We start from the raw sequence: 26,992 nt of genomic DNA, 5'->3' as shown, positions 1-26,992 counted from the left end.
GAAGTGGGCAACCACGGAAAACCACTTCGAGGATGGCTGAGATGGTAATCGAACCCACCTCTACTCAGTTGACCTCCCGAGGCTGAGCGGACCCCGTTCCAGTCCTCGTACCACTTTTCAAATATCGTGGCAGAGCCGGGAATCGAACCCGGGCCTCTGGGGTGGCCGCTAACCACGCTAATCACTGCACCACAGAGGCGAACCTAATTGAATTTAATTAATATTATTGCGCAGGAAGATGAGAATTCAATGCGGAGCAAATAACACTCCAAGTTAAGCAGAAAATGATATTTCTTTGTCATGGCAATCCGATAAACTTGATTTCATTTCATGTTGTCGTTGTTCTCCCGTTGTTTGTCAATCATCATTAATATAGAAGAAATTGTTAACGGGAATACCTCTGTATATTAGAGTAATCCCAATGTCAAATATGTATAGAATAGTAATGTACCTGGCATCAGAGTTTAGTTTCTCTTAATAGACATCGTTTCAGGCAGTTCTTTTCAGATTTAAATGAATTAAAATAGATATTTCAGAACCGTATATAATAGTAACCACCTATTACTTAAAATACGTAATTTTATGGAAGTAAAACTTCCGATATCCACGCGCAGAACCATTGACCCTATGAAACTGTGCTTAGCATTTTAAGGTGTAAACTCGCTTTATGAATGTATCCGTTCTAGTGTCCATTATACTACTATACTTGATTATTAAGAGAAGAATAGAAAAACAAGTTGAAACTGAGTTGGGAGAAGATCAGTTTGGCTTCAAACTAAGTAGGGCAAGCCCACTTACATGCTGTTGTAGATCTAGAAAAAGCATTCGATTATGTTGATTTGACCAAGCTATTTGAGATTCTGAAGGTGATCGGAATCAGATACCGAGAACGTAGACTTACTTTCAATCTGTGCAAAAAACAGTCTGCAGTTATAACTGTTACCGTGTTTTGGTGGATCAGCAGAGGTGAAAGAAGGTGCGGGCTGGAATGGGTCTATTTCTATTTCTATTTCTCCCGCATTTGGTAGGCTTTCATGGCTACGCTTAAGAGAGCGACGAATTTTACACACTCTTTCCCTGTTACATCGTATACTGAACCTTAACACACCTGAATACCTTGCCAAACAATTCCATTACCTAGCATCACCTTCTAGTATTCCTACCAGATCATCATCCACCGCAGTACTAAGCATTCCCATTCACCGCTCAACTGGCTACAGTAGATCATTCATAGTCGCCGCCAGCCGAATTTGGAATTCCCTACCTGCTGAAATTAGGAGCGTGTCAGACCACCCCCGCTTTAAGAAACTCTGTCAAACCTGGTTAATAAATAATAATAATTTCTTATAACATTATATCTTAGATCATAGCTAAGTATTAGATTAATTAAAACATTTAATTGATACCTTAAGATATTAAACTGTAGATAATTTAGTGTATATTTAACTCTTCATGTAGGTATATGTATGGTCGGACAGAATAGCAGGCTTCATAGCCTGAGTCCCGCCATATAAAACAAGACAATAAATACATAAAAAAAAATAACTACAAGTCCGAAAAAAGAATTTTAAAAAAAATTAAATAAAGGTTATATTTAAAACAGACAACAAAATTTAACATCTTTTCACTAGGTGAAATAACAATGAAAATTCAGGTACGATAGTAGTTTTACAAATAAAGCACAAGTTAAGAGGTCTTTACAAATTCTGGGCTTCGTGCCCCAAGTTACAATTCCTGACCCCTCAGCTCAGAACCACAAATTACCGAAGGGCAGAAAACCACTCATTACCTGGAGCACTTGCTCCCCACTTTCAACCTCATGACTCCCGGAGGCACTTTTCAAACCTAAGAAACAGCTGAGCCGCTCTCAATTTTCCAAGCCTATTGAAGGCTTTACCTAGACTTCAGAATCCACTGCCATCAAGGCACAACTTACAAATATAAACAGAGGTATCTCGTACCCAATTTAATGGGCCTTCTTGGTAAAAGAACAAATTAATTAAATGGCCGCAAAATACCAAGATAAATGGAGGCGTGAAATTGTACTCCTACATGAAGCTTGTTAAAACCTAAGTAGCGCTAGGCCGATAAGCAGGGGCTATTCCCATACTATGGAGGTGACACGTATACAGAATAAATTTAACACATTAAGAAGGAATAGAAGAACGGTTACAAAACGTAGTCACCTCAAATTCAAGATGAAGGGGAGCTCGAGAGGGTAAGGCACTCTCTATCCCCGATTTACAGTTAAAGTTATATAAAAATTTTACAAAGACCGAAAGGATTTTACATGTTTCAATGGATTGTTTACATATGAAAGGTTTCGGACCTGCCCCGAGGGTTAAACTGCTGAGCTAGCAAGAAATAAAGATGTTAAATGGCCATTACCTTGTTGAAGAACGGCTGCCTGAAGAAAGAGGCGCTTCCCGCCCCCTGCTACATATCCACACACTGAGCTAGATGTTGTTCGAGTGGCCAAGAGTCGAGAAAATCAGCAGTTTTTAAACCGTCGTGGAAGCTTCGAGACCTTTCATGAATAATTAAAACACCCCCACTCAACTTTATTGGGTAGCTAAAAGTTATACATCAACATCGAAGAAGAAAGACACTATTGGTCGAAAATTAATTGAAGAAATTCGGGATTGGCTGAGTTCAAAACTGGCGGAAAGAAAGATTAATATTGCCAACCCAAAAAATGAAAGAACAAAATTTAGTAAAGACAAACTATCGAATACAAAATGTCTTCAAAAAAGTTCCTTCCCTTCGCACCAGGGTGCGTGATCATAGTTTTTTAGTAGAGACATCTGTCAGAGAAGGTCCACACTTCTTGATCAACCAAAAAAACAAAAACAAATCAAAATACACACAGTGGCATCTTCTGAGGAACTGTTGGATAAATTCAGTTGTTAAAGTTCAGAGTTTCTCCGCTGGAAGGTAATTTAAGGCGGAAAATTCAAATGTGCGGCATGGAGGTGTACCAGCCGGTACTATAACAATCGAAGTCTTTGAGAAAGAAGCAGCAATCCAAAAAGGAGTGAGGCAAGGCTTCAGGTTTTACCCCTACATTTCAGTGTTTATACAGAACAGGCGGTATATTAAATTTAAAAGGGATTTGGAAAGGGAGTCACAATCCAAGGAGAAGAAATAAAAACCCTGAGATTTAATGATAATATTGTTATTTCACGTGAGTCTGCAGAAGATATGGAGAAATTGCTCAATGGTGTGGACAGAGCCTTGGGGAAGGAGTATAAGTCCAAAGCAAAAGTAACGGAGTGCAGTCTGACGAAGTCAGATGATGCAGGAAATATTAGATGAGGAAATGAAGCTTTGAAGGAAGTAGATGAATATATTATTACTTTTGCAGTAACTTAACTAACAATTTCAGAAGTAAGGAAGACATAAAGTGCTGACTAGCACAAGAAAGGAAGGCCTCTCTTAAGAAAAGAAATTTTGCCACTTCGAACATTGATATAGGAATTGGAAGGATGTTTCTGAAGACCTTCGTCTGGAGCAAGCGATTCCAACTGAGGTGCTCCCACGGCCCCGTCGGCCCCGTCAGCAGCCCTGGTGCTGTGCTATAGCACCGTTGAGGTGGAGGGGGATGAGGGGGAAGTGACAGAGGCAGAACCACAGGTCGTCAAGTCAGCGCGCAGCTTATGAAAACAATATTATTTATGACAGTTCTGTGAACACATAAACACACAATGTATTCTGTACATACTTTGCGTTTGCCTTAATGTATATTTAGAGTTTAAGTCGATTGCTGACATCGTTTTGCGGCAACTAATTTACCAATAATGGGTACAATCGATTTGGCAGTAGAAATTGTAAGTACAGCCTCTAAGTCCGCATCAGACAGAGAAGTCCTAGTTCTGAAAACATCTGTGTTTTTTTTTTTTCTTTTTTTTTTTTTTTGCAATTTTCAGAGCAACAATACCCCATAACGTGCTCGAACTGCGCCTTCTAAAGTATTGGGTTCAAGTATCTGTGGGACAGGGAGGTAAAATAATTAAAATAATTATCTTTGTGGGTTCTTTTTTGCAATAGGTCTTATGGCGATGATGGGATAGAAAAAGGCTATGAATGGAAAGGAAGCGGCCGTGGCCTTAATTCAGGAACAGCCCCAGCATTTTCTTGGTTTGAAAATGGGAAACCACGAAAAACCATCTTCAGCCCTGCCGACAGTGGGGTTCGAACCCAACATCTCCCGGATGCAAGCTTACAGCTGAGTGCCCCTAACCGCGCCGCCAACTCGCCCGGTGTTTTTTCTTAGCAGCACATCAAAGTCTAATTATAATCAGTTCTTAATAATACAAAATCAAACGCGCAAACAAATCACCTAAATTGCATGTAAAACAATTCCTAATGAGTAAGTTGTTACGTATCTCCGAAGAACTCAGCAATTCCGATTTTAACTTAGCAATTTGTTCGGTTCTTGCTGCGCCAACAATGTCATCATAGGTGGAAACATGTTTATTGTGGTAGTGTCGTCGCACGGTTGAAGACTTTGCGCTTAAAATGACATGACAAATTAAACAGTGAGCTTTCCCTTCGGTATTGAGAACAAAATATTAATCCAGCCTTGAAGGATTAAAGGACATTTTTAACGAAGGTGAAACCAACTGCTCCACTGTCTGTTCTATCGAATAGGTTCCACTGAGAATAACACACATACATAGAGAGAATGAGAATGAATGTACTGTTTCTTGCGCACACATGCACCGACCACTGCGCGGGCTAGGTGGGGAAGGAGGGGAACGGTGCTGCTGAGTGCAGCGCTGGTGCGCCCCAACACTAAGTGCTCGAGTTGGAAAGGCCTGGTCTAGAGCGTAACATTGTATGGAAGTGAAACCTGGACGATAACTAGGTCAGAAGAAAAATAGGATAGAAGCTTTCGAAATGTGGTGTTACAAAGGAATGCCGAAGCTCGTATTGGTGAGAAGAAATCGATTTGGCTAAATTTGGCGAGAAAAAGAGATAGAATGACAGACATATCGTAAGACACTCATGACTTGTGCAATTGGTTTCTGAGGGAAATGTAGGCGATAAGAACGATAGGGTCGGCCACGGTATAGATAGACAAAGAAATTAGAGTACTGTAGGATGTAGTAGTTACGAAGAAATTAAAAGTTTATCACAGAATATGGTGCAATGGAGAGTTGCGTCAAACTAGTCTACGGACTGATGACTCAAACAAAACAGCAACACTTGCTGATCATTGACTTGTTAATACAATATACATTTAAACCATTAAAACTCCTATTTCCGACCCTTATCACGTCCCAATCCTCCAGGTACCCCCATACCAGGATTCGCCCCTACCAACCTTACCTACCTTCGCAACAACAACAACAACTACTACCCTCACAACCATAACTCAGTCAACATGCACCCCCTCCCCAGACATGGTCACCACCGTCACAACTTACCACCCATCCCCAATAATGTCATCATCCTGCCTGACATCATCATCCCCCCCATCCCAGCAGACCCCAGCCAGCCCACCACCGCTATCTCCGCCGGACGCCGAAGTCTCACCACCAGCAAACCAACAACAGTTGCCCCCACCAGCCGTCTTCAGCTGCGTCTTACGCGGGATATCTCCGGATATCACCGAGAAAGAAATAATTCAAGAACTATGGAAAACTGGAGTCAATGTACGTAGAGCCATAAGAATTCACAGCATCCATGGACCTACCTTCATGATGGGCCTCCAGATGCCCAACCAGGAAGACGCTCAGCAGCTCATCAAGACCGGCGTACAAATTTATGGTCACCGCCATCGAGTGGAGCCCTCCCACTCCCCAAACCTACCACCACCCAACCGCCAACCATCAAACAAATCACACCGCCGCCCCCAGCCAACCCTCCCCCCGTATTTCCCCATATCCACAACAAATTCCGCTCCCTCTCCCAACTGGACCCATCCCCCTACCTCTCCAAACATACGACCTTCTTCGTCTCCTCATTATATCTCTCCATAACATCACAACCACCCTCCAGCTCCTAACCTCCCAAAGCTACACCGGACCCTACTTCCGACCGACCTAGGCACATCATACTCATCATTAAGAATTGCATCACCTTATCCATCCCTATGAATTGTAAAAATCGTCATGCACACCCTCATAAACTCAATCCCGTAGCCATTCATTCAAATTTTCGCACCGTTGTTCCCTCTTCTTCATTTAACACATCCATTAGTTCTCTACACATCTCCCGGCCCGAGCGAGAGCGTCACTCTCCAAGGGGCCCGCCCCACCCCTTCAGGGTGGGGAATGAAAACGAGAATAGATAGAACTGCTATTTATGTGACAAGCCGAGGACACGGAAATAAAATGGAGGATGATGTCTTACGTTATTATTATTTCTGCTCACTTTACAGCTTTATAAGCAGTTTCTTTTCTTCTCGAGTGTGCGGCACGCACTGAAATTGTTAACACACATATGAAAACTTTGACAATGTGACAAACCCGGTAATTCCTGCAGCTGTTTTATATAATAAAAATTTGTTACACCAGGTAAGTTGGCCATGCGGTTAGGGGGGTTCGAACCCCACTGTCAACAGTCCTGAAAATAGTTTCCCGTGGTTTTCCATATTAACGCCAGGCAAATGCTTGGGTTCTACCTTAATTAAGGTCATGGCCGCTTCCTTCCCACTCCTAGACCTCTCCTGCCCCATCGTCGCCATCAGACCTATCTCTGTCGGTGCGACGTAAAGCAAATTGTAAAAAAAAAAAAACAGTGATATATCTTTACATTGCAGGACTTCATTTGAATGGAGGAGTAGATACTAAAGTAATTTAACTGAATTTTTCACCGATATCAACTGATTTGTCGAGAGTTGGGTTTTCGTAAAGAAAATCATAATTCCGCATAATGAGGTTTTTGGTCACTCTGGTTTCAAAACAAGATTTTCTGCATGGGACTCAAACTCCAAAACTCCTGGATGTCTAAAAGGAGAAGAAGTCATTTCGCCAGAATGGTCACCGGTCAAAAGCTGAGCAACCTCAAGAGCTGAATATCTGTCACAGGCGAAAGTGTTCAGAACTAACCAAGTAAGTCATATTGTTTAGCCTCTGTTTGGTGCAAGTCCTCAAAATCAGCCTTCCATGGTTAGTTGGGTAGTGTAGCATTTCATCGGTGGCAGTTCTCGCAAATTGTATTTCGCCTTCAGAAGAACTGTGAGGTTTCAATAATGATAATTATATTATCAGTTTTACTCCCATTAACTACTTTTACGGTTTTCAAGGACGCTGAGTTGCCGGAAATTTTGTCCCGCAGGAGTTCATTTCCTTTTTGTCTTTCTTTCTTTCTTTCTTAATCCGTTTACCGTCCAGGGTGGGGGATTCCGTTTGACTCAGTGAAGGATCCACTTCCACCGCCTCAAGGGCAGTGTCCTGGAGCGTGAGACTTTGGGTCAGAGATACAACTGGGAAGGAGAACCAGTATCTCATCCAGGTGGCCTCACCCTGCCATGCTGAGCAGGGGCCTTGTGAGGGAAACGGAAGATTTGGAGGGATAGACAAGGAAGAGGGAAGGAAGACGTGGCCTTGAGTTAGATACCTTCAGGTATTTGCCTAGAGGAGAAGTGGTAAACCACGCAAAACTGCTTCGAAGATGACTGAGGGGGGAATCGAACCCCCCTCTACTCAGTTGTCCTCCAGAGGCTGAGTGGATCCCGTTCCAGCGCTCGTTCCACTTTTCAAATTTCGTGTCAGAACCGGGAATCCAACTAGGGCCTCAGGGCGTTGCAGCTAATCACACTAGCCACTACACCACGCTAGTTAAAAGTCTCCAGTAACTCCTTGTTGTTCTATGAGAGTTGATAATGGAATTGTTGGGAATCGAGCATTCTTTAAGCTGAAGATCCTATAGCATCACTAAATGATTGTGTATGTCAATGAAGTAACGGTAAATCTTAGTAATTGAATTCTTCACGTCAAGTCATACGAACAATGACACAGTTCCAGATAACTCCGCCGAGACCAGTTATATAAAATGTTGATGAGAGTCGACATTTTAAGTGAAGGAAACAAATTGTTATTTTATTTCGTTGTGAACTCACCCGATCAAGAATTCAGGCTGCGTACAAACTCATCTACAGCTCACAGGAAACTCGTTTCGTTGCAGATATTTTGTCCTCATTTCCGAATTGATGCTGATATTCACGTAATTGGATAGATTAATGAATACGTAACAAGAAGAACGAGTATTGCGGTTCCAGTCCGAAACGCGCGAAGGACAACCTAAATGTGTGACATTCCACTTAATATCTTTTGGCTATTTCAATACATAATCCGATATCCTTGTATATTTTGTTTCAAGGAAAAGAACTCAAGAGAGCATAAGGTATTTCACTGACAAGATAATTAGCGTGTTTTACAGTTGCCGATTATTTCTGCTCATTTTATTCAAATTATTCATCCAATCCCTATATTCCGATATTTGTGTGGAAGTCTCCGGCCTGGTTTCGAGATAGCTTGTTGAGTAATTATCATTTTAGACATTTTCCCTTGTACTTTTTTAAAGTAGAAAAAGTAAAGTCATCTCCGTACAGGCAGTAAAGGCCCTAAGAGGAGAGGAAGGTGAAGGCTTCCTTTATCCGTAACCTCGGCGCTTAGTGGGATAAAGCGGTTAGTTCTATGCCCGGACGTGTTTGTCCCTAGGAACTGACCTGATACTCATTTTTGTGTAGGCTGACTGAACCTCAGGGCATCTTCGAGGGAGGAAATCATTATTTTAAAAGTAGGAATGATCACAATATGAAGATACATTTGGAATTCAAGAGGACAAATTGGTGCAAATATTCGTTTATAGGAAGATGAGTTAGGGATTGGAATAATTTACCAAGGTTCAATACACTTCCAAATTATTTGTAATTATTTAAGAAAAGACTTGGTAAACAACAGTTAGGGAATCTGCCACCTTGCCGACTGCCCTAAATGCAGATCAGTGGTGATTGACTGATCTGATACAGGTGGGTAGAAGTAAAATGCGAACGAATACAGGACATCCGAACTCCGGATAAAATACAGAGCATGCTACCGAACAGCCACTCATTGTTCTTGAAATCTCTTCCTCCATCTTGCAATAGCACATCCAAATGCTTTTACCATTAGTCTTGAGAATGCCATAAACGGACCTACTAACATGAAACAGTAGCATATATTACTCGCTTCTGTCCAAACGCAGACAAGTTCAAATTTGGTCATGAATTTATAGTTGATTTTCTTTATTTTTATTTCCTGAAACAAAAAGAGGGTTGTTTCTCTCCTATGGAGCGACTAGAGGACAGCTGTTGTCTCATATAAGGACAAGCAAATGACTTGCTGAGCGCGCAACGCGGCACGCGACTGTGACGTCGCACTAGAAAACAAAAGGCGAGGGAAGGAGGCAGGATAGTGATCGCCTTTTGGTGGGGGTGACTTTGAAGGATGGCAACCCCAGGGACGACAGCTGAAGAATACTAATGTTCCCAGCTAGGAGGCAGCAGAGGAAGGCAGTTAGTGCTTCACAATAAAGAAATTGCGTACACGTACGTACAGTATTCATGCTTCTTGGCCCTGCTGACACACTTTGGTGAAAAATGAAATGGCGTATGGCTTTTAATGCGGGAGTGTCCGAGGACAAGTTCGACTCGCCAGATGCAGGTCTTTTGATTTCACTCCCGTAGGCGACCTGCGCGTCGTGATGAGGATGAAATGATGATGAAGAAGACACATACTCCCAGCCCCCGTGTCAGCGAAATTAACCAATTATAGTTAAAATTCCCGACCCGGCCGGGAATCGAACTCGGGACCCCGGTGGTCAAAGGCCAGCACGCTAACCATTTAGCCATGGAGCCGTCTGAGAGGCTAAGACGGTAGAGAGCTGGCATTCTGAGCCCTAGCTGGTAAGTTTGATGATGATGCTTGTTGTTTAAAGGGGCCTAACATCTAAGGTCATCGGCCCTCTGGTAAATTTGATCACAGCTAAATTTCTTTTCTTACAAATAGCTTTACGTCACACGGACACAGATAGGTCTTATGGCGACAAAGGGCTAGATGTGGGAAGGGAGTGACCGTGCCCAGGCATTTGCCCGGTGTGAAAATGGGAAACCACGGAAATATCAAGGATGCTGGCAGTGGGGTTCGAACCCAGTATCTGCCGAATGCAAACTCACAGCTGCGCGCCCCTAACCGAACGGCCAACTCGCTCAGTCACAGCTAAGTACAGTGGCCCTTGCTCAAATACGCCAAACTCGTGTCGGTAAATTTACTGGCACATAAAAGAACTCCTGTTGGACCAAGTCCCTGCATCTCGGCGACTCCGAAAATCAGACCATGAGATAGAGGGACGTAAAGCAAATAACATTATTATTACTCTCATTTTCGCGTCCGTCATAAATATTCTCTTTTTTCAGGTATCTACATTCTCCCAAGTAATGGAATTCCTCCTTTTCCTCATATGAGAGTCGAGCAATTGCACTTATCCTTAAAAAATAATTACCCTTACCATCATCACTCGTTCTATTTTACCTTTCTTCCTCTTGCCCTTCATTTTGCCAAAACGTTGCCGTCAATCTTACAAGCCAGCCAAAGTGTAGGTATAAGGATAGCGTGCCTGACGTTTACCTACCCCACAGTCCTACTCGTTGGCTGAATGGTCAGCGTACTGGCCTTCGGTTCAGAGGGTCCCGGGTTCGATTCCCGGCCGGGTCGGGGATTTTAACCTGCATTGGTTAATTCCATTGGCTCGGGGGCTGGGTGTTTGTAGTGTCCACAACATCCCTGAAAATCACACACCACATATAACACTTATCTCCACTACAATAACACGCAGTTACCTACACCTGGCAGATGCCGCGCACCCTCATCGGAGGGTCTGCCTTACAAGGGCTGCACCTGGCTAGAAATAGCCACACGAAATAATTATTACCTACTCCACACACCCCTATGCTGCAACAGCCCCGAAGGGCCATGGCCTACCAAGCGACCGCTGCTCATCCCGAAGTCTTGGAGATTACGAGGTGTCGTATGGTCAGAATGACGAGTCCTCTCGGTGTTATTCTTAGACTCCTAGACCGGGGTCGCTTTCTCACCGTCATACAGGTCCTCAATTGTAATCACGTAGGCTGAGTGGATCTCGAACCAGCCTTCATATCCAGATAAAAGTCCCTGATGTGGCCGGGAATCAAAGCCGGGGCCTCCGGGTAAGAGGCAAGCACGCTACCCCTACATCGCGGGGCCGGCATGACATTTACATGTACGACCCGAATTCCATTCTTTGAAGAGTTTTAATTCTGAACTGGGGTGGAATAGGGGTCAGTCCAGAGACGAAATTTACCTCCCTAGGTCTAAAATGACGTCAATTGGCTCCTGATTACATGAGCTACGATACACAATTTTCCTCCACCTTACGTACAAAAGCCAACGTGCATCCCCTTTTTAAATACATCACTTTAATCACGTTTTCCTTCCTATTCGCAAACTTAGGGCTGTCAATAATGTAGCCTTACGTGGTATGATTAAAATGTGGTTAAATGTAGTTAAAATATTAGTCAGTTTCACTTATAAAACTTCATTTTATTTACTCGTCTCAAAAGCATACTTAATCATACAGTTAAAATAAAATAATAAACTATTTACAAAAATTACAAAAATTAACAAGGAAATTGACCAAATGTACTGTACGTCTAGATGGTGTTTTTCCAAAACTGAGCCACACCTAGGGCATTGTCATCAGCAAGCATGAAGTCTTGCTCTGAGCATGAAAATGGGCAGAGAGGACATTGATACATATGATTCACTGTTTGTTCTTCACCGCAGTCGCACTTGCTGTCCTCTGATGTGAAGCCCCATAACTTAAGTGAGGACTTAGCCCTGCCGACACTAGTTCTTAATCGGTTAAGGGACCTCCAAAAACTCCAGTCTTCATTGTAGCCAGTCGGAAGATGTTCACGTGGCTCCATCCATTCTTGCTGCTTAGATTTCCACAAGAAAAGTCTTGCCTTATCTGGTGGTCATTTCAAAGGCTTTGATGTCTGGAGGAAACTTTTCCTGGATTTCAGCCTACACTGAGATTGTTGAACCCCCTGTGGGTGGGGGCGGTAGAATAACACCCACGGTATCCCCTGCCTGTCGCAAGAGGCGACTAATAGGGGGCCCAGGGGCTCTGTACTTTGGATCATGGGCTGGCGACCACAGGGCCCTTGGCTGAGTCCTGGCATTGCTTCCACTTACTTGTGCCAGGCTCCTCACTTTCATCTACCCTATCCGACCTCCTTTGGTCTACTCTTGTTCTTTTCCGACCCCGACGCTATTAGGTTTGCGAGGGCTAGAGAGTCTTTCATTTTCACGCCCTTCGTGGCCCTTGTATTCCTTTGACCGATATCTTCATTTTTCGAAGTGTCGGATCCCTACAATCTGTTCCCTCTGATTAGTGTTAATAGAGGATGGTTGCCTAGTTGCACTCTCTCTTAAAACAATAATCACAGAGCTCGATAGCTGCAATCGCTTAAGTGCAGCACGTATCCAGTATTCGTGAGATAGTGGGTTCGAACCCCACTGTCGACAGCCCTGAAAATGGTTTTCCGTGGTTTCCCATTTTCACACCAGGAAAATGCTGGGGCTGTACCTTAATTAAGGTCACGGCCACTTCCTTCCCAGTCCTATCCCTTTCCTGACCCATCGACGCCATAAGACCGATCTGTGTCGGTGCGACGTAAAGCCAATAGCTAAGGGAGGGGGGGGGAACAATAATCACCACCACCACCTGAGATTGTTGATGACCAAACAATGGGTGAGCTTCAACGTTCTCAACCTTCAGTCGTTCTTGATCAGCAGCGACTTCTCGACGAATACTTGGAGGTGCAAAGTCAGCAAGACCTTCTCAACAAGGTTAGATTTCAGGCATCCTGTGATTAATCTACAAGCTTCATTCAAGGCAGGGTCCACAGTCTTGGCGTGGGATGATCTATACCACACAGGGGATGGGTATTCTTCAGCAGAGAAACACAGAGCCAATGCAGTGGTTCTAAGAACTTGTGGCTTTGCACCCCAGTTTCTACCTCTCAGCTTCCTCAGGATGTTGTTTCTGGCACTGACTTTGGGTTTGATGTTGGAACAGTGTTTCCTGAAAGTGAGGGAGCGATCCAGCGTTACCCCTAGGTACTTTGGGGTGAAAGAATGTTCTAAAAGGTTTCCATTCCAATAAAACTTCATCATAAAACTTGACATATGTTTAACAAGTGAAATTCCGACATTTTTCTACAGTTACACGATTGCTATTCATTGTAAAGAAACAATTGCATGACTTAGTTGTGCTCCACTTGAGGAAGCTAAACGTGCAGCGACCGATGACATATAACACTGTTTTCACTCAACATAGATTCCATGCCTATTACCATCGAGCTCATAACATACGTACGTGTAGGAGGACCTTCACATTAATACTGAAATGTCGCCCGTTGCTATGTCATTTCGACGGATAGGCAAATTCTAGGCTATTGTGTTTTCGCACTTAACGCAAAAATATTTTAGTTTTCTGATTGTAACTACCTATCTGGGTTTTGTAACCGCGTCTTTGGCATTTCGTTTTTTTACTGTCAATAGTTTTCATTAACTTTGTTCATTAATGTAGAGAACACTTTCTTGTAATTTAAAATATCTAAAAATGAATTGAAAGCAAAATACTCCCAACTTGGTTTAGCATTCATACTTTAAACAATTATTGTCCGAGATCCATCTGGAAGGCCCTACTTCATCTGAGCACTGATTATATATTTGGCATCAACTGTCACTAAACCTCACTAGACTTCACCGCGCGGCACTGTAGGCCTACATCACTGCGCTGCAAGCTACTCCAGTCAACGACTCTGGACCTCAGAACCGGTGGCCACGGCTCAACCTTGGCTCTACACCTCTGTATTCCGGAGACAGAGAGTGGCTGGTCCCCACCGTCGGCTGTCCTGTGAATGGTTTTCCGTGGTTTTCCATTCTCCTGCACTAAGACGAATGCCCGGACAGTTCCCAATATAGGCCACGGTCGCCAATCCCTCACACTGACCCACACGTCTCCTTCTCCGAAACTCAGGCCTGAGAGAAAGCGCTACCTTCTAGGAGGCATACGGAATGAAACAAAAAATTAGAAGTAGTCTGCCTCAATGTTCGTCAGAGTTAGGAATCCAATTTCTCAACCCAGCAACATGTGATAGATGAAACTCCCTCTGCTTTTACCAAACTGTGTTTACGAAAGCATTGCCTATCATCTTCTGAGAAGACTGGATTTTAACCTCACTTCGACTGTAACTAAAGTTAAGTATATTACCTTCTAAAACTAACGAACTTTTATGGTAATTATTTTGGCAGAATACATCATATAGTTGTATAGTGCGAGTCAAACAGAAGTGTCTTGCTTCCATTTAAATAATCGTTTGGCGAACGTGAAACTGAATGTTACTTTCAGAGGGAGAATTCTTTGTCATAATTGGAACCCAAAATACCTTGGTGTCATCTTGGACCGTATACTAACCTTCAAACAACACCTCCTGAACTTAGCACAAAAGTTGAAGTCTCGAAACAACATCCTCATTAAACTGTGTGGAACTATCTGGGGATCTTCAGGAAGCACCGTACGATCTTCAGCCTTGGATTTAGTGTAATCAAGTGGTGAGTATTGTGCACCAGTTTAGTTGTACAGTCATCATACAAGGCTTGTTGACACCCAGCCTAACACCACAATGCGCATCATATCTGGCGCAATCACATCTACTCCAGTTCATTAGCTTCCACTGCTAACTGGTATATTGCCACCTGACCTACGCCGATCTAATGCCCTTATGCAGGAATTCCACAAGATCTTGAGAAATCCTAGTCTACCCGTGTATAATGACCTGCCACATTTGAATCTTAATAGACTAAAATCACGCCATCCAACTCTCCGTGATGCTGCTGAAATGGAAGCTAACGTAATTTGGTTCACTAGTTTTATATTTTCTAGTCATTAGAAATTTTTCCCCGGTTTTCTTGTAGACTTAAGTCAAAACTTTATATTCAGAACTTTTAAATAACTTTCTAACTGGTTTCCAATTTGTTTATTGTTAACTCACAACTTTGTTACCAGAATTATTGTCCGCCTCCGTAGCGGAACGGTTAACACTATTAGCTGCTGTCCTCTCGAAACTGTTCCATCGCTTAAATACTAAGGAATCACTCTTCAAACTACAGGCTCAACGTTCCCACTTCAAGAAAAAGGTGCAGCAGCAATCACTATCATGTATGAGATCCCTAAGCACCAGAACCTCTCAATAGATACCGCAATGGCAATATTTAAAATTTATAATCGCTCCAGTTGCAACGTATGGTGTTCGGTTGATATGGTCTAAACTGACTGTAGCAAGTCTGAGGACATAAAACCCGAAACGAGTCCTCCAGGTTTCAAAATGTACGGAAACCGAATGACATACGTAATAGCCAATTAGTCATACTTCTTGGAGGACATTTAAAGTCCACATTTAGACTCCCTGATACTACAGCATCGATTGTTGTGCTAGGAGAAAGACCTCATCGGATTCCAAAAGAATTCTTCAACAAGGAAGTAGCGAAGACGAGTATCTGGAGAGGACCTAATTACAAGCTACGCCCACATATGCACACGGTTCGGCGTCCACGAGTTCCACGGGAGCATGGGTCTAATCAGTGGACTTCACACTTCAAGGGAGGATTGTATCCGTTGATTCTGTGGCATGCATGCGCTGTTCACGGTACCTTCCATTGAACTGCGGCAGCAGAACGCAACCGCTCAGTACAGACTGGTGAAAGAATATCTTTTATGTACCTTATGTTTTATGTATTCAGTTAGTATGTATACAGATTGTGCTTTATATTTTTAATGAGAGCTGATAATAAACTCGCCGAATTAAAAAATAGTCACTTGCGTGCGCACGCACAGATGGATCATTAAGCGTGTAAAGATGGCGCAGAGAACGAATCCTGTGCTCAACCGCACGCGCACTGCCTCTATGTGAGTACACGGCAGTAGCGATCAGTTGGACATTTATGTTTCAAGCGGACAGAGTACGTCATCATGGGTAGATGTGAGGATGTAACAGGGTGACAAAAACTGGCAATCGTGTTGGGTCGTGCCCATGGCCATACGGTGCGTGAAGTTGTTGTATTTGTTGGTGTTTAACAGCGGACTCTGAACAAGCAGTCGTGTACTACATGTGGCCACGAAACACGACGTCAGAATTGTGGTCGGAAAAAGATCCTGACTGTGAGGGAGCGGAGACGCGTTTCACGGCTTGTGAATCAAAATTGCTTCCAAACCCGACAGAATTGTTCCAGTCAGTGAATGAAGGTCCATCCCAACTTGTTAGCAAGAGAAAATTGCGACGGGTACTGCGCGCAAGAAACATTTGGGATCAGTCACCCCGCAAGGGGCCGTTGCCCACACAAGGTCTTCAAAGGGCTAGAAATAATCGAACGTGAACAGTAGCTCACTGGTGGAACGTAATGTGGTGTGACGAATCTCACTGGTGTCTGTAATCCAAGACGAACGTCATCGAGTACACCGAAGACCAAATGAAGCATTTCATCCTGGATATGTGCAAGGTCAGGTTCAAGACGGAGGTGGGTCTGTGATGTTTTGGGGGTGTTTTCTGTGTCATGGATTGGACCCGCTCACTGAGGTGACTACTAACATTAACCAGCATGTGTATTTAAACATTCTGGATGATCAGGCGATGCCTCTCAGCCAGCTTCTACATGATGAGTATCCTTCTCATATCCCGATTTTTAAAATGACAACGGCAAAGTTCATCGGGATGGACGCATATGTGACTGATTTTATGAACACTCTCCCGCTCTATTACATCTCTATTGGCCTGCAAGATCACCTGACATGAATCCCATTGAAAATCTGTGGGGCATGATGGAACAGTGGGTAAAACGTTGACATCAACTTCCTCGCAATTTGGTGGAATTAAGCGATCAAGCCCTCGGCGAATGACTTAACCTCGACGCCCCATCACAGCCTTGTGGACTCACATCCTAATCGAATGCAGGCGATTATCAAGTCCAGAGGCGGGTTTACACAGTATTAAATGATGCTTGTAATGATTTATCCAAGGAGTAACTAATTTTTTGTCCGGTGAGCCATACGGTCCTGAATCGGGCCGCTAATCAGGCAAAATCGCCGTGACCATTGAGGCACTTATCCCACCGACCCTTCAAGGTCTTTTTGAGGGGAGTATGTATACTCTATTCTTACCTCCAAGAAGCTGAAGATCTCTTCCAGGCGGTTAAGAGCTGGTGTATGCGTCTGGTTCCCCGACTCTCCTTTAAATAATTCTTTTCGTTCATCAGAAGTCCCCCTCCTACTTTGACGTCCTTTCTTCTTCTTGACTGTGGGCAATGCGATTCCGAACGGCACTGTAATCTGTATTGCTGAAATGAGATAAAAAGTACTATATCACACATTCAAAGGGGCACATCGGATCCAAGAAAAACTCTTTAAAGACTCTTGTTTTGAAACCAGCCTTGTTATTGGACAATTCTACACTAAACTAGTCCCGGTGGAACCCACATGTCTCACGAGGCCGTGGACAGCAGCCAAGTGGAGCACAACTTACATAACATGGATAATGGAATGCATACTGCTCGGGTAAAATAAACCAATGGAGTAGTTACAGTAATAAAAATAATGCGTTAAATAAGTACACGAATAAATAAATCCAGGTATTTATGTTGTATGTATGTTGAATTTTCAGCCCAAGGGCTGGTGAGATCCTAAATAGCTTCACCATCAGGTGTCAAAAATAACTGAGTTATTACTGAACACTTCTATAGCATAAATTAGGAGTGAGGACGTTTTCTTTTGATTTACTCATTGAGCCAGACGGTGTTATTCCATATCAGCCTGCCAAGCCCACTGAAATGCGCAAACTAACTTTTCAGTGACATTTTGACACCATTCATCAGGCGGACGGGCTGCATAAGAATTGGCGTTACTTGCATCACTCATTCCTGAGCCATTCTGATACTGTCAACGCCGAGGATAAGACTGGGGCAGGTCAATGAAAGTGGCCACTACTTAACCCGAAGGCCCGCAGATTACGTAGTGTCACAACGAATACTCTAGGCTGTTATTTTTGGCTTTCTAGACCGGGAATTCACAGAAAGAAGTCTTATTTATTTATTTTTATTTATAAACTGAGAAATCTTCTTTGAGGTCATCGCCAAGCCGCGTTCCGTGATGCGTTTATAAGGTCGTTTTCTCTAAACGTAGCAGATGTTCCAGAACATTTACAATAATTAGTACAGTACCACCCCAAGTTAGGCTATCGAGAAGGAGTCAATGTTTTATCCATTTCTGGGTCCCTGTGAACGGTTTTGCTCTCTGGCACGTAAGTCTGTACACTAAGTGCACAACCTTACTCTTTCTTCCCTCTTAATATGAGGGTAGGGATTTTTGTTTATTTCCTAACTATTGAGTTCAATACAGTGTTGCTAACCATACAGTTCAGGGATCCTACTTGTCGATATGACGTCTTACAGTTACTGTTAATCTGGCAAGTTGGCACTATACAAGCTTTGTTTTATTTCGTGATTTGGGAGAATTACACATTGCCACAACCATATTGTTAAAATCACTAGTGTTACATTTCCGGGTAAAATTAAAGCATATTTTCTCTTTCTGTGGGATTTTCACTCTCTTTTGTAATACCAGGTAAATATAATTGTGGCATGTTCGAATAATGCACTTAATAACGTAGTTGGTGTGATACGACGAACGCAGCATTTGATTAATTACAGTCTTACTTCGTCCAGTACTTACGTATATAATTCTATTTTAGGATGTTTGAAAAGCAAGGAAAGTCTGCAAAAAACTCCTCCAAAAAGGAAAGAAACATTACCTTCTCTATACAGGTCAATTGAGTTCAAATGGAAGGCAATTTCGTTATCAACCTAACTTAAACTAATCTTGTCTTGTCACAACTTTGGTACGGTTTGCAAACTTAGCCTGTGTGTATTATTAAAACACAGTTTCTCTTCAATCCGACAAATGAGAGCAAATTTCAAGGAGAGGGATGAATTATTTACTCAAGGCAAACGCCGGAGAATACGGTTGTAGAAATGTGTATATCAAAATAAAGGCATAAATATGTAACATTAAATTGAGTGAGAGTAAGCGAGTGAGTGTATATTTCCTTAATTCCTCATTAAGCTTGAAAACCGACTTAATTATGAATATCTTGATTGATCAGTTATTATCATTTACTTGGATAAGGGAACCTCTTATTATTGCTACTTACATTGAGGTTAGTTTGTTGATGGTTGTATCTCGTGATTGCAATATGTAACAACTCAAGTTGGCAGCAGTGATGAGCATTAAAAAAAAGGAGAGAATGGTGCGACGATATCTGTCTTTTAGTGTATAGCCTTATGTGACGAGTATTCCAAAGTACGAAATCAAGACTATGGCCACTTCAGACAGACGCAAACTTGGAAAACATTCTAAAGATTGTCAGTCGGACAATTGCTCTTGATATCACAGACAAGCTGAAAAAATCAGAAATACATATTTTTTAAATGTGCTATTACTTTTAGTTTTCGAAATGCGCCATTTACGAAAGGTACTACACTGAAAGTAGATTGGGGACCACCTTCTGCTAGACAGTTTGCGTAGAGTGTGACCAGATGGGAGAGGGTGAGAGAAAGTGAGGGTAGGGGGGAGATATTGGCAATGAGCAGTGGCAGAGGGTGAGTGGCAGTGCGGGTATGGGAGGAGATAGGTGGCAGTGAACTGTGGTAGAATGTGAGAAACAGTGAGGGTACGGGGACAGATAGGTGGCAGTGAGCTGTGGTAGAGGGTGCCTTTCCAACGCGAGCACTTTGTGTACTGGACAGCGCACTGAACGATGGCATGCACTCTGAGCGGCCCTGCCTTAAATGATAGGATTATGTGATGAGAATGTTTGGACGAGGTTAATATGAATAAGATGTGGATCTCAAAGGCGCTAGTTAGATTGAGTATTATTTATTACTTCAGGAAGAAAGATGAAAAACCAGATATCTCTGCAGTATTGGATGTGTAGCTCACTCATAGAAGACTTCAGACTGAACGTTGGAATGTTGCGGTTTCGATTTTAGAGAATGGCAGATATTGTATTAATTTTGGAATGAAAACGGATGATTAATTGTATTGAATGTCGGAAAAGGTGGTTGTGCCCATGGGATTGGTATAGTCCATTCGTTCACTCTAAAACCCTGCACGGATGCGGATATCCGCGGATTTAGTGCCTTAGTGAATGCAAACTGTATGGCAGCGCGGATAATTTTCCTGATCATTTCTAAACAATGTGGTTTATTGATTTCCATTCAGTGTTATTCACTCTTATTTTTGATTGTGGTTAGGCGACTCTTGACATGGATATGCGAGAATGGCGATAAAGAAAGAGCCTTGAGACCACAAAGCCGTAAATCTGACTTTATCCTATCTGGTTCATGCCCGCTATTAGTGGAAGGAAAAAGGGTACCGAAAGAGAACCGCTTAATAACTCGGTAGTTGTCGCAAGGGGAAATCCCTGATAAACGTGTCACTGTATTGTATGATGTTAAGAGATCTATTCGTTTCAATACCTTGGGCATAATATATCGACAGATAACAATTCGCGAATGAGGATGAAGGATGTGCGGATGAGGATAATATTTTGTATATCAGCGCAGAGCGCTAGTTCTCTCCTCCTGCGGCGAGGTTTGTGAATTCCTATCAATCAATCAATCAATCAATCAATCAATCAATCAATCAATCAATCAATCAATCAATCAATCAATCAATCAATCAATCAATCAATCAATCAATCAATCAATCAATCAATCAATGATCTGCATTTAGGGCAGTCGCCCAGATGGCAGATTGCCTATCACCTAGCCTTTCTTAAATAATTGCAAAGAACTTGAAATTTTTTTGAAAATCACCCTTTGTAAATTATCCAATCTCTAACTCCTCCTATACAATATTATTTGCTCCAATTCGTCCTCTTGAATTCCAACTTCTTCACATTGTGAACTTTCCTACATTTAAAAACACCACTCAAATGAAATCCACGTCATCTCTCCACTGACAGCTCGGAACATACCAGTTAGTTGAGCAATTCGTCTCCTTTCTCCCAAGTATTCCCAGCCCAAACTTTGCAACATTTTCGTAACACTACAATTTTGTCGGAAATCATCTAGAACAAATCGAGCTGATTTTCTTTGGATTTTTCCAGTTCTTGAATCAACTAATACTGGTGAGACTCCCATACACTGGAACCATACTCTAGTTGGGGTCTCACTAGAGACTTATATGCTCTCTCCTTTGCATCCTTACTACAACCCCCTCATAACCATATGCAGAGATCTGTACCCTTTATTTACAGTCCCGTTTATGAGATTGTATCAATGAAGATCTTCCCTTATATTAATACCTAAGTATTAACAGTGATCCCATAAGGAAGTTCCAAACCATCAAAGCAGTAATTAAAAGTGAGAGGACTTTTCCTATTAATGAAACTCACAACCTGACTTTTAACCCCATTTATCATCATACCATTGCCTACTGTCCGGCTCCATGGCTAAATAGTTAGCATGCTGGCCTTTGGTCACAGGGATCCCGGGTTCGATTCCCGGTAGGGTCGGGAATTTTAATCATCATTGGTTAATTTCCCTGGCACGGGGGCTGGGTGTATATGTTGTCTTCATCATCAGTTCATCCTCATCACGACGCGCAAGTCACCTACGGGAGTCACATCAAAAGACCTGCACCTGGAGAGCCGAACCCGTCCTGGGATCTCCCGGCACTAAAAACCATACGGTACGCCATTTCATTTCATTACTTACTTTCCATCTCACAACATTATCGAGGTTATTTTGCAGTTGCTCAAAATCTTGTAGTTCTGTACAGTATAATATCATTCGGAAAAGCCTTATCTCTGATTCCAGTTCTTTTTTTTTTTTTTTTGCTTTACGTCGCACCAACACAGACAGGTCTTATGGTGGCGATGGGACAGGAAATGCTTAGGAATGGGAAGGGAGCGGCCGTGGCCTTAATTAAGGTACAGCCTCAGCATTTGTATGGTGTGAAAATGGGAAACCACGGAAACTATCTTCAGGGCTCCCGACAGCTCACAGCTGAGCGCTCCTAACCGCACGGCCAACTTGCCCGGTGTGTACAGTTCTTTACTCATATAATTTATATATACATATATAAGAAAATAAAAAGGTCCAATATTACTGCCTTGAAGAATTCCTCCCTTATTGACATCAGGATCAGATAATGCTTCACCTACTCTAATTCTCCGAGTTCATTTATTTTTGTCCAGTTCAATTGCACTCACTTTTACCAGTAGTCTCTCACGATCTACCCTATCCAATGCCCTAGATACGTCATTCACGATACAGTCCATATCACCTCCTGAATCTAAGATATCTGGTATATCTTGCTGGAATCCTACAAGTACACTAATATTTCCTACATTCTAAATGCCTTAATATCGAACCAGTTGTTAATTTCTCAAACATTGACGTTATAAAGGGAAACCTCAGAATAACAAAACAACAAGCTACTAGAGGTGTATTGTTATACAATGGAAGACCACCGCTTTCCATTACGTCCTGAGAAGAAGCAGCAAATGCGGACGATATACCGTCCTTTTGGTGGATTGTTAAATGTTACGCCTTACCATGTCGAAGGATGGACATTTTAGGCTTTGTCAATGAACCGCCTGGAGGCTTTTTAAATGTGGATGTGCTGCATACTGTTACGGTTCCCATGAGGAGATCATAGCACTAACCTGGAGACACGTAATCATGTCAAGAAATCATGTGAAGTGCTGAACCTGACAAAATGCAGAAAAGCGACCTACGTCGATCACATCTTCCAAAATGACAAGTAGAGCCTGATGTAAGATAGAAGAAAAACGTAGACGTGGACAGAGAAAGTTCATAAGTTGTAAAACTGCTTTCTTAAATAGTACCAGTGGGTTTCTAAATTGGACCGTAAGTAATTTTCTTCGACAATAAAGTACTTTTACCTCCTATGAGTTGTATGTATAAGGCGTGATCAAAACGTTTCTTTTTGAGGGCCTTGCTGCAACGTACATGCGACGTACAGCGACTCCAAAGCGGGTATATAAGCACGGACATGTAGGCATAACGATTAGGGTGGCAGTCATGAATTATGGAGACGTTATTATCAAATGCGTCCAAACAGGACCAACGTGATGTTATTCTGTTCTTGGCCTCCGAAAGACAATCACCGGTGTACATCCATCGGAGAATTAAGACTGTGTATGAGGCAGCATGTCTGTCGAAAACCACCGTTGTGGAGTGGTGCACGAAGTTCCGTGCTGGTGGCGGTTCGACACCAGATACTGGTCGATCTGGGAGGCCGGCCTCATCTATTACGGGCAACTACTAGCGATCGGTTGATGAGGCGATTAGGGTGGACAGGCGCATAACCATTTACGTCTTCGGTCCCCTCAAAAAAGACCTTGAAGGGTCGACGTTTCCTGTCGGACGAGGATGTGCAGCAGGCGGTTACGGACTTCTTCACGCAGCAGGACACAGTGTTTTACCACACGGAGATCTTCAATCTGGTTTGTCGGTGGGATGAGTGCCTCAATGCTCAAGGCGATTTTGCCTGATTAGCGTCCCGATTCAGGACCGTATGGCCACCGAACGGAAACTTTTTGATCGCCCCTTATACATAAAAAGCTAGGTAAACAATTGATAGGGAACTGCCATCTGGGCGACAGCTTTAAAAGCAGATCACTGAAGATTGATTGATTGATTGATTGATTGATTGATTGATTGATTGATTGATTGATTGATTGATTGATTGATTGATTGATTGATTGATTGATTGATTGATTGATTGATTGATTGATTGATTGATTGATTGATTGATTGATTGATTGATTGATTGATTGATTGATTGATTGATTGATTGATTGATTGATTGATTGATTGATTGATTGATTGATTGATTGATTGATTGATTGATTGATTGATTGATTGATTGATTGATTGATTGATTGATTGATTGATTGATTGATTGATTGATTCATTCATTCATTCATTCATTCATTCATTCATTCATTGATCAAGAAACAACGATACTAGCCTTTCCTTTGTAGGGCAGATAGCGAAGGAGTTTTAAGCACACTTTACCGGAGATTGTCATCATGCTGCTTGGTGGAGCTCAAACAGAGCGTTCATTTACTTATACTTTTCTTCTTGAAAATAATCATTGGTTCAATATACTGACCAGCATGCCCGTGTTGTCTAAACAGCACATTTCCCCTCAAAATCACAACAACTGTTCTATTCCCTTAGATATAAAATATTTGTATGTTCTTCTCTGTGCCGTAGTAACTCGCTTTCATATTCGTTGGATATCATGATAGAATCTAAGTTGTGTCCATCGAAAGGCTTTCCAGAAGATCGAAGAATCCATATACGGCTACGGCTACCTACTGGACAAAATAAGATATCTTCCCCCGAATATAGGGTACCATAGTTTGCCTGCCAGACTTTGATCGTGATTAAAATTATGTGACGAGTCGTTTTTCCCTGCAAAGTCAAACGCAAGTACTGCTACCTTTTAGGAAATAGAAGTCGGTACGATTAAGGAATCCTCACCATTTTATCCTCGTCCCATCCTTGAGAAGATTGTACTTATGTCAGTAGCTACGAGATAATTAGGACATATTAATACAGTTTCAAGTCACAGATAACACGATGTTTCAACATAAATATCTCTTATGGCTGGGGTTCATCCGAAAATTTGTGTCACGTGACGCGACAAAATATGTGACGAAAGTGACGTCACATTAATCGTTACCGTGGGTTTTGGTCGCCAAGGATGCTGCGGCTGTGGATTTATATAAATATAGTGTGTTGATATAGAAAGTATACCGTCAGTGCTACGGCTATCGTTATCAGTATTTGAGTTTCATTAACTGAAAGGCATACTGTGATTAAGTCAATACGGACCCAATAATGGCCATTATGGTCAAGATTATTAATAGAGACATACAGTATTCCTGATCATTAGCTTTTTTCGAAGGGAAAAGTTTAGTTCTTCAACCTGCTTGGAGAACTTTCTTACTATCGGTACGTGATGATAATGTTACAATGAAAAGCAAAATTTCCAACTTCAGAATATCAACTGTACATCGGTATAAATTACGTGTTTCGTAATATTATACATACCATTACTATTTCTGTCCAGTTGTGGATCTACTCGAGAGATTTCACCACCCTTCTCCATCAGCTTGGAAGCTCAAGCTTTGCGTACGTATTCCCTCTAGGTTGCAGTTTTATTCAAAAATCATAAGGATGCCGAAACTTCTAGAGACATTCTTCAAATAATTAGAGCATTTTAGCGTATATCTCTGTCTCTCATTTCCCGCTAACTCAGTCTCGCTTTCACACAAGCGCAATGACCTGCGCTCCTGCCATTTCCTTGAAACTACTACTAACGTGAGAGCGATCCTGCTTGTAGCTGAAGAGAGTAGCTTGGGGCCTAGCAGTATTTATTCCCTTTCCTTTACCGATATCGATTGAGTTCGAGGCTATAATTCTTACTCTTTGTCATTCTTGGTACATACGCACAGAACTGAAAGTTGACGCCTTGTGCTGTACACTCTCGTAACTAATTTCTCCCGAAGAAGTATGGAGGCATTTTTATTCTCGAAGTATTTCCTCATATCGTAGACAGGCTTGTGACTCGGGTATGTATAACATTACTCACAAACCACTTTTACTGTTTCTGACAACACTGAAGTGCCACAAGTTAGCTCCATGGGAGTTATTTTACATGTTGATAAATCTACCGGCAAGAGATTGGCATATTCTTCAACGAAACCTGCCAGAAAGCCGTCGTCAATCATCCGAGTCACTCAGCACCGCTGTACGTATGCTATAGTCGCGATATTAAAAGATACGTCTTGACATTCCTTTACTGTCTGCATGGGTGGGGAGAAGGGAGTAGGAGGTATGGTTGCCACGGAAACGTGGGGGACCCACTGCGGTTGCCATGGAGATAAGCCTGCTGGCCGGCTAGTGTTGTTTGGAGTTGCCAAACCGCTCACTTCTTAGTTACGTACAACAGAACACAGCGGTCTGAACAAATGAACAAGTGAGCCGAGAGAGAAGGCAAGGAGAAAGGACTGTAGGAATGTGGCAACACCGTGCAACGGCACATACAATTCTCCTCCGTCCAGCTCTCTCTCTCAAAACGCTTCTTTTAGTATTACGTGTAGGCCTATAGTAATGTTCCGTCAGGAATACTGAGTACAGACCCCAGGCTTTAAACGGGCAGACTGGACAAATGCACAGAGCGCCTAGTCCAAGGGGACGCAAGCACAAAAGAACAATATGATTAGACGGCGGAAAGTACTTGCAGATGAAAACTTAGAGTTCTAGCTGAAGGCGACTATGATGATGTGACTACATTTAGGGTTATCGTGCACAATACTACAATAGATTTCCCACTAGCATAGCTGACATGAGGAGAAAATGGTTTTGTCCTTTGGTGGATCAGTTTGAAGTATTGACACTTCTATTATCAGAAACTTCCAATGAAGTGATAACAAAAGCAGCTACAAAATTGACTTAGTTTTCTGAAGAAGACATAAATCAGGAATTCCCTAAAGAATGTTCACATTTCAAGGCTTATACTCATTTGGAATAGATACAACGGATATCTCATGTGTTTACAAACATTAAACAGAATAACTTGGTTATTACCTTTCCTAATTCCTAATTTCCTTACCAGTCACGAACTACACTGCACTACTTAAAGAGAATTTTCTGTACTGACAGGAGTGAAGAATGCGACATGTCTACCCTTTCAGACAGAAAGCTAAACTCTTTAATACTGACGTGCTGTGAGAGAGACATCACCTTAACAATTTTTCAGTTATCACTAATAAATTTGCAAAGCTGAAAGCTAGGAAAAT

At 42.3% G+C, this 26,992-nt stretch overlaps 1 protein-coding gene across 1 annotated transcript in view; it reads right to left on the bottom strand.

Annotated features, from left to right (window-relative positions):
- Positions 1-26,992, bottom strand: part of LOC136877093 (uncharacterized) — a 901,324-nt gene that overhangs the window by 720,571 nt on the left and 153,761 nt on the right. The window contains exon 3 of the mRNA XM_068228539.1: positions 17,254-17,429. Coding sequence (XP_068084640.1) covers positions 17,254-17,429 — 176 coding nt within the window. The remainder of the gene's footprint in view (positions 1-17,253; positions 17,430-26,992) is intronic.

This window comes from Anabrus simplex, chromosome 7, assembly GCF_040414725.1.
Source record: "Anabrus simplex isolate iqAnaSimp1 chromosome 7, ASM4041472v1, whole genome shotgun sequence".
Taxonomy (NCBI): domain Eukaryota; kingdom Metazoa; phylum Arthropoda; class Insecta; order Orthoptera; family Tettigoniidae; genus Anabrus; species Anabrus simplex.
Note: the sequence above shows the minus strand (reverse complement) of the source record. Positions and strands in the feature narration are given on the sequence as shown.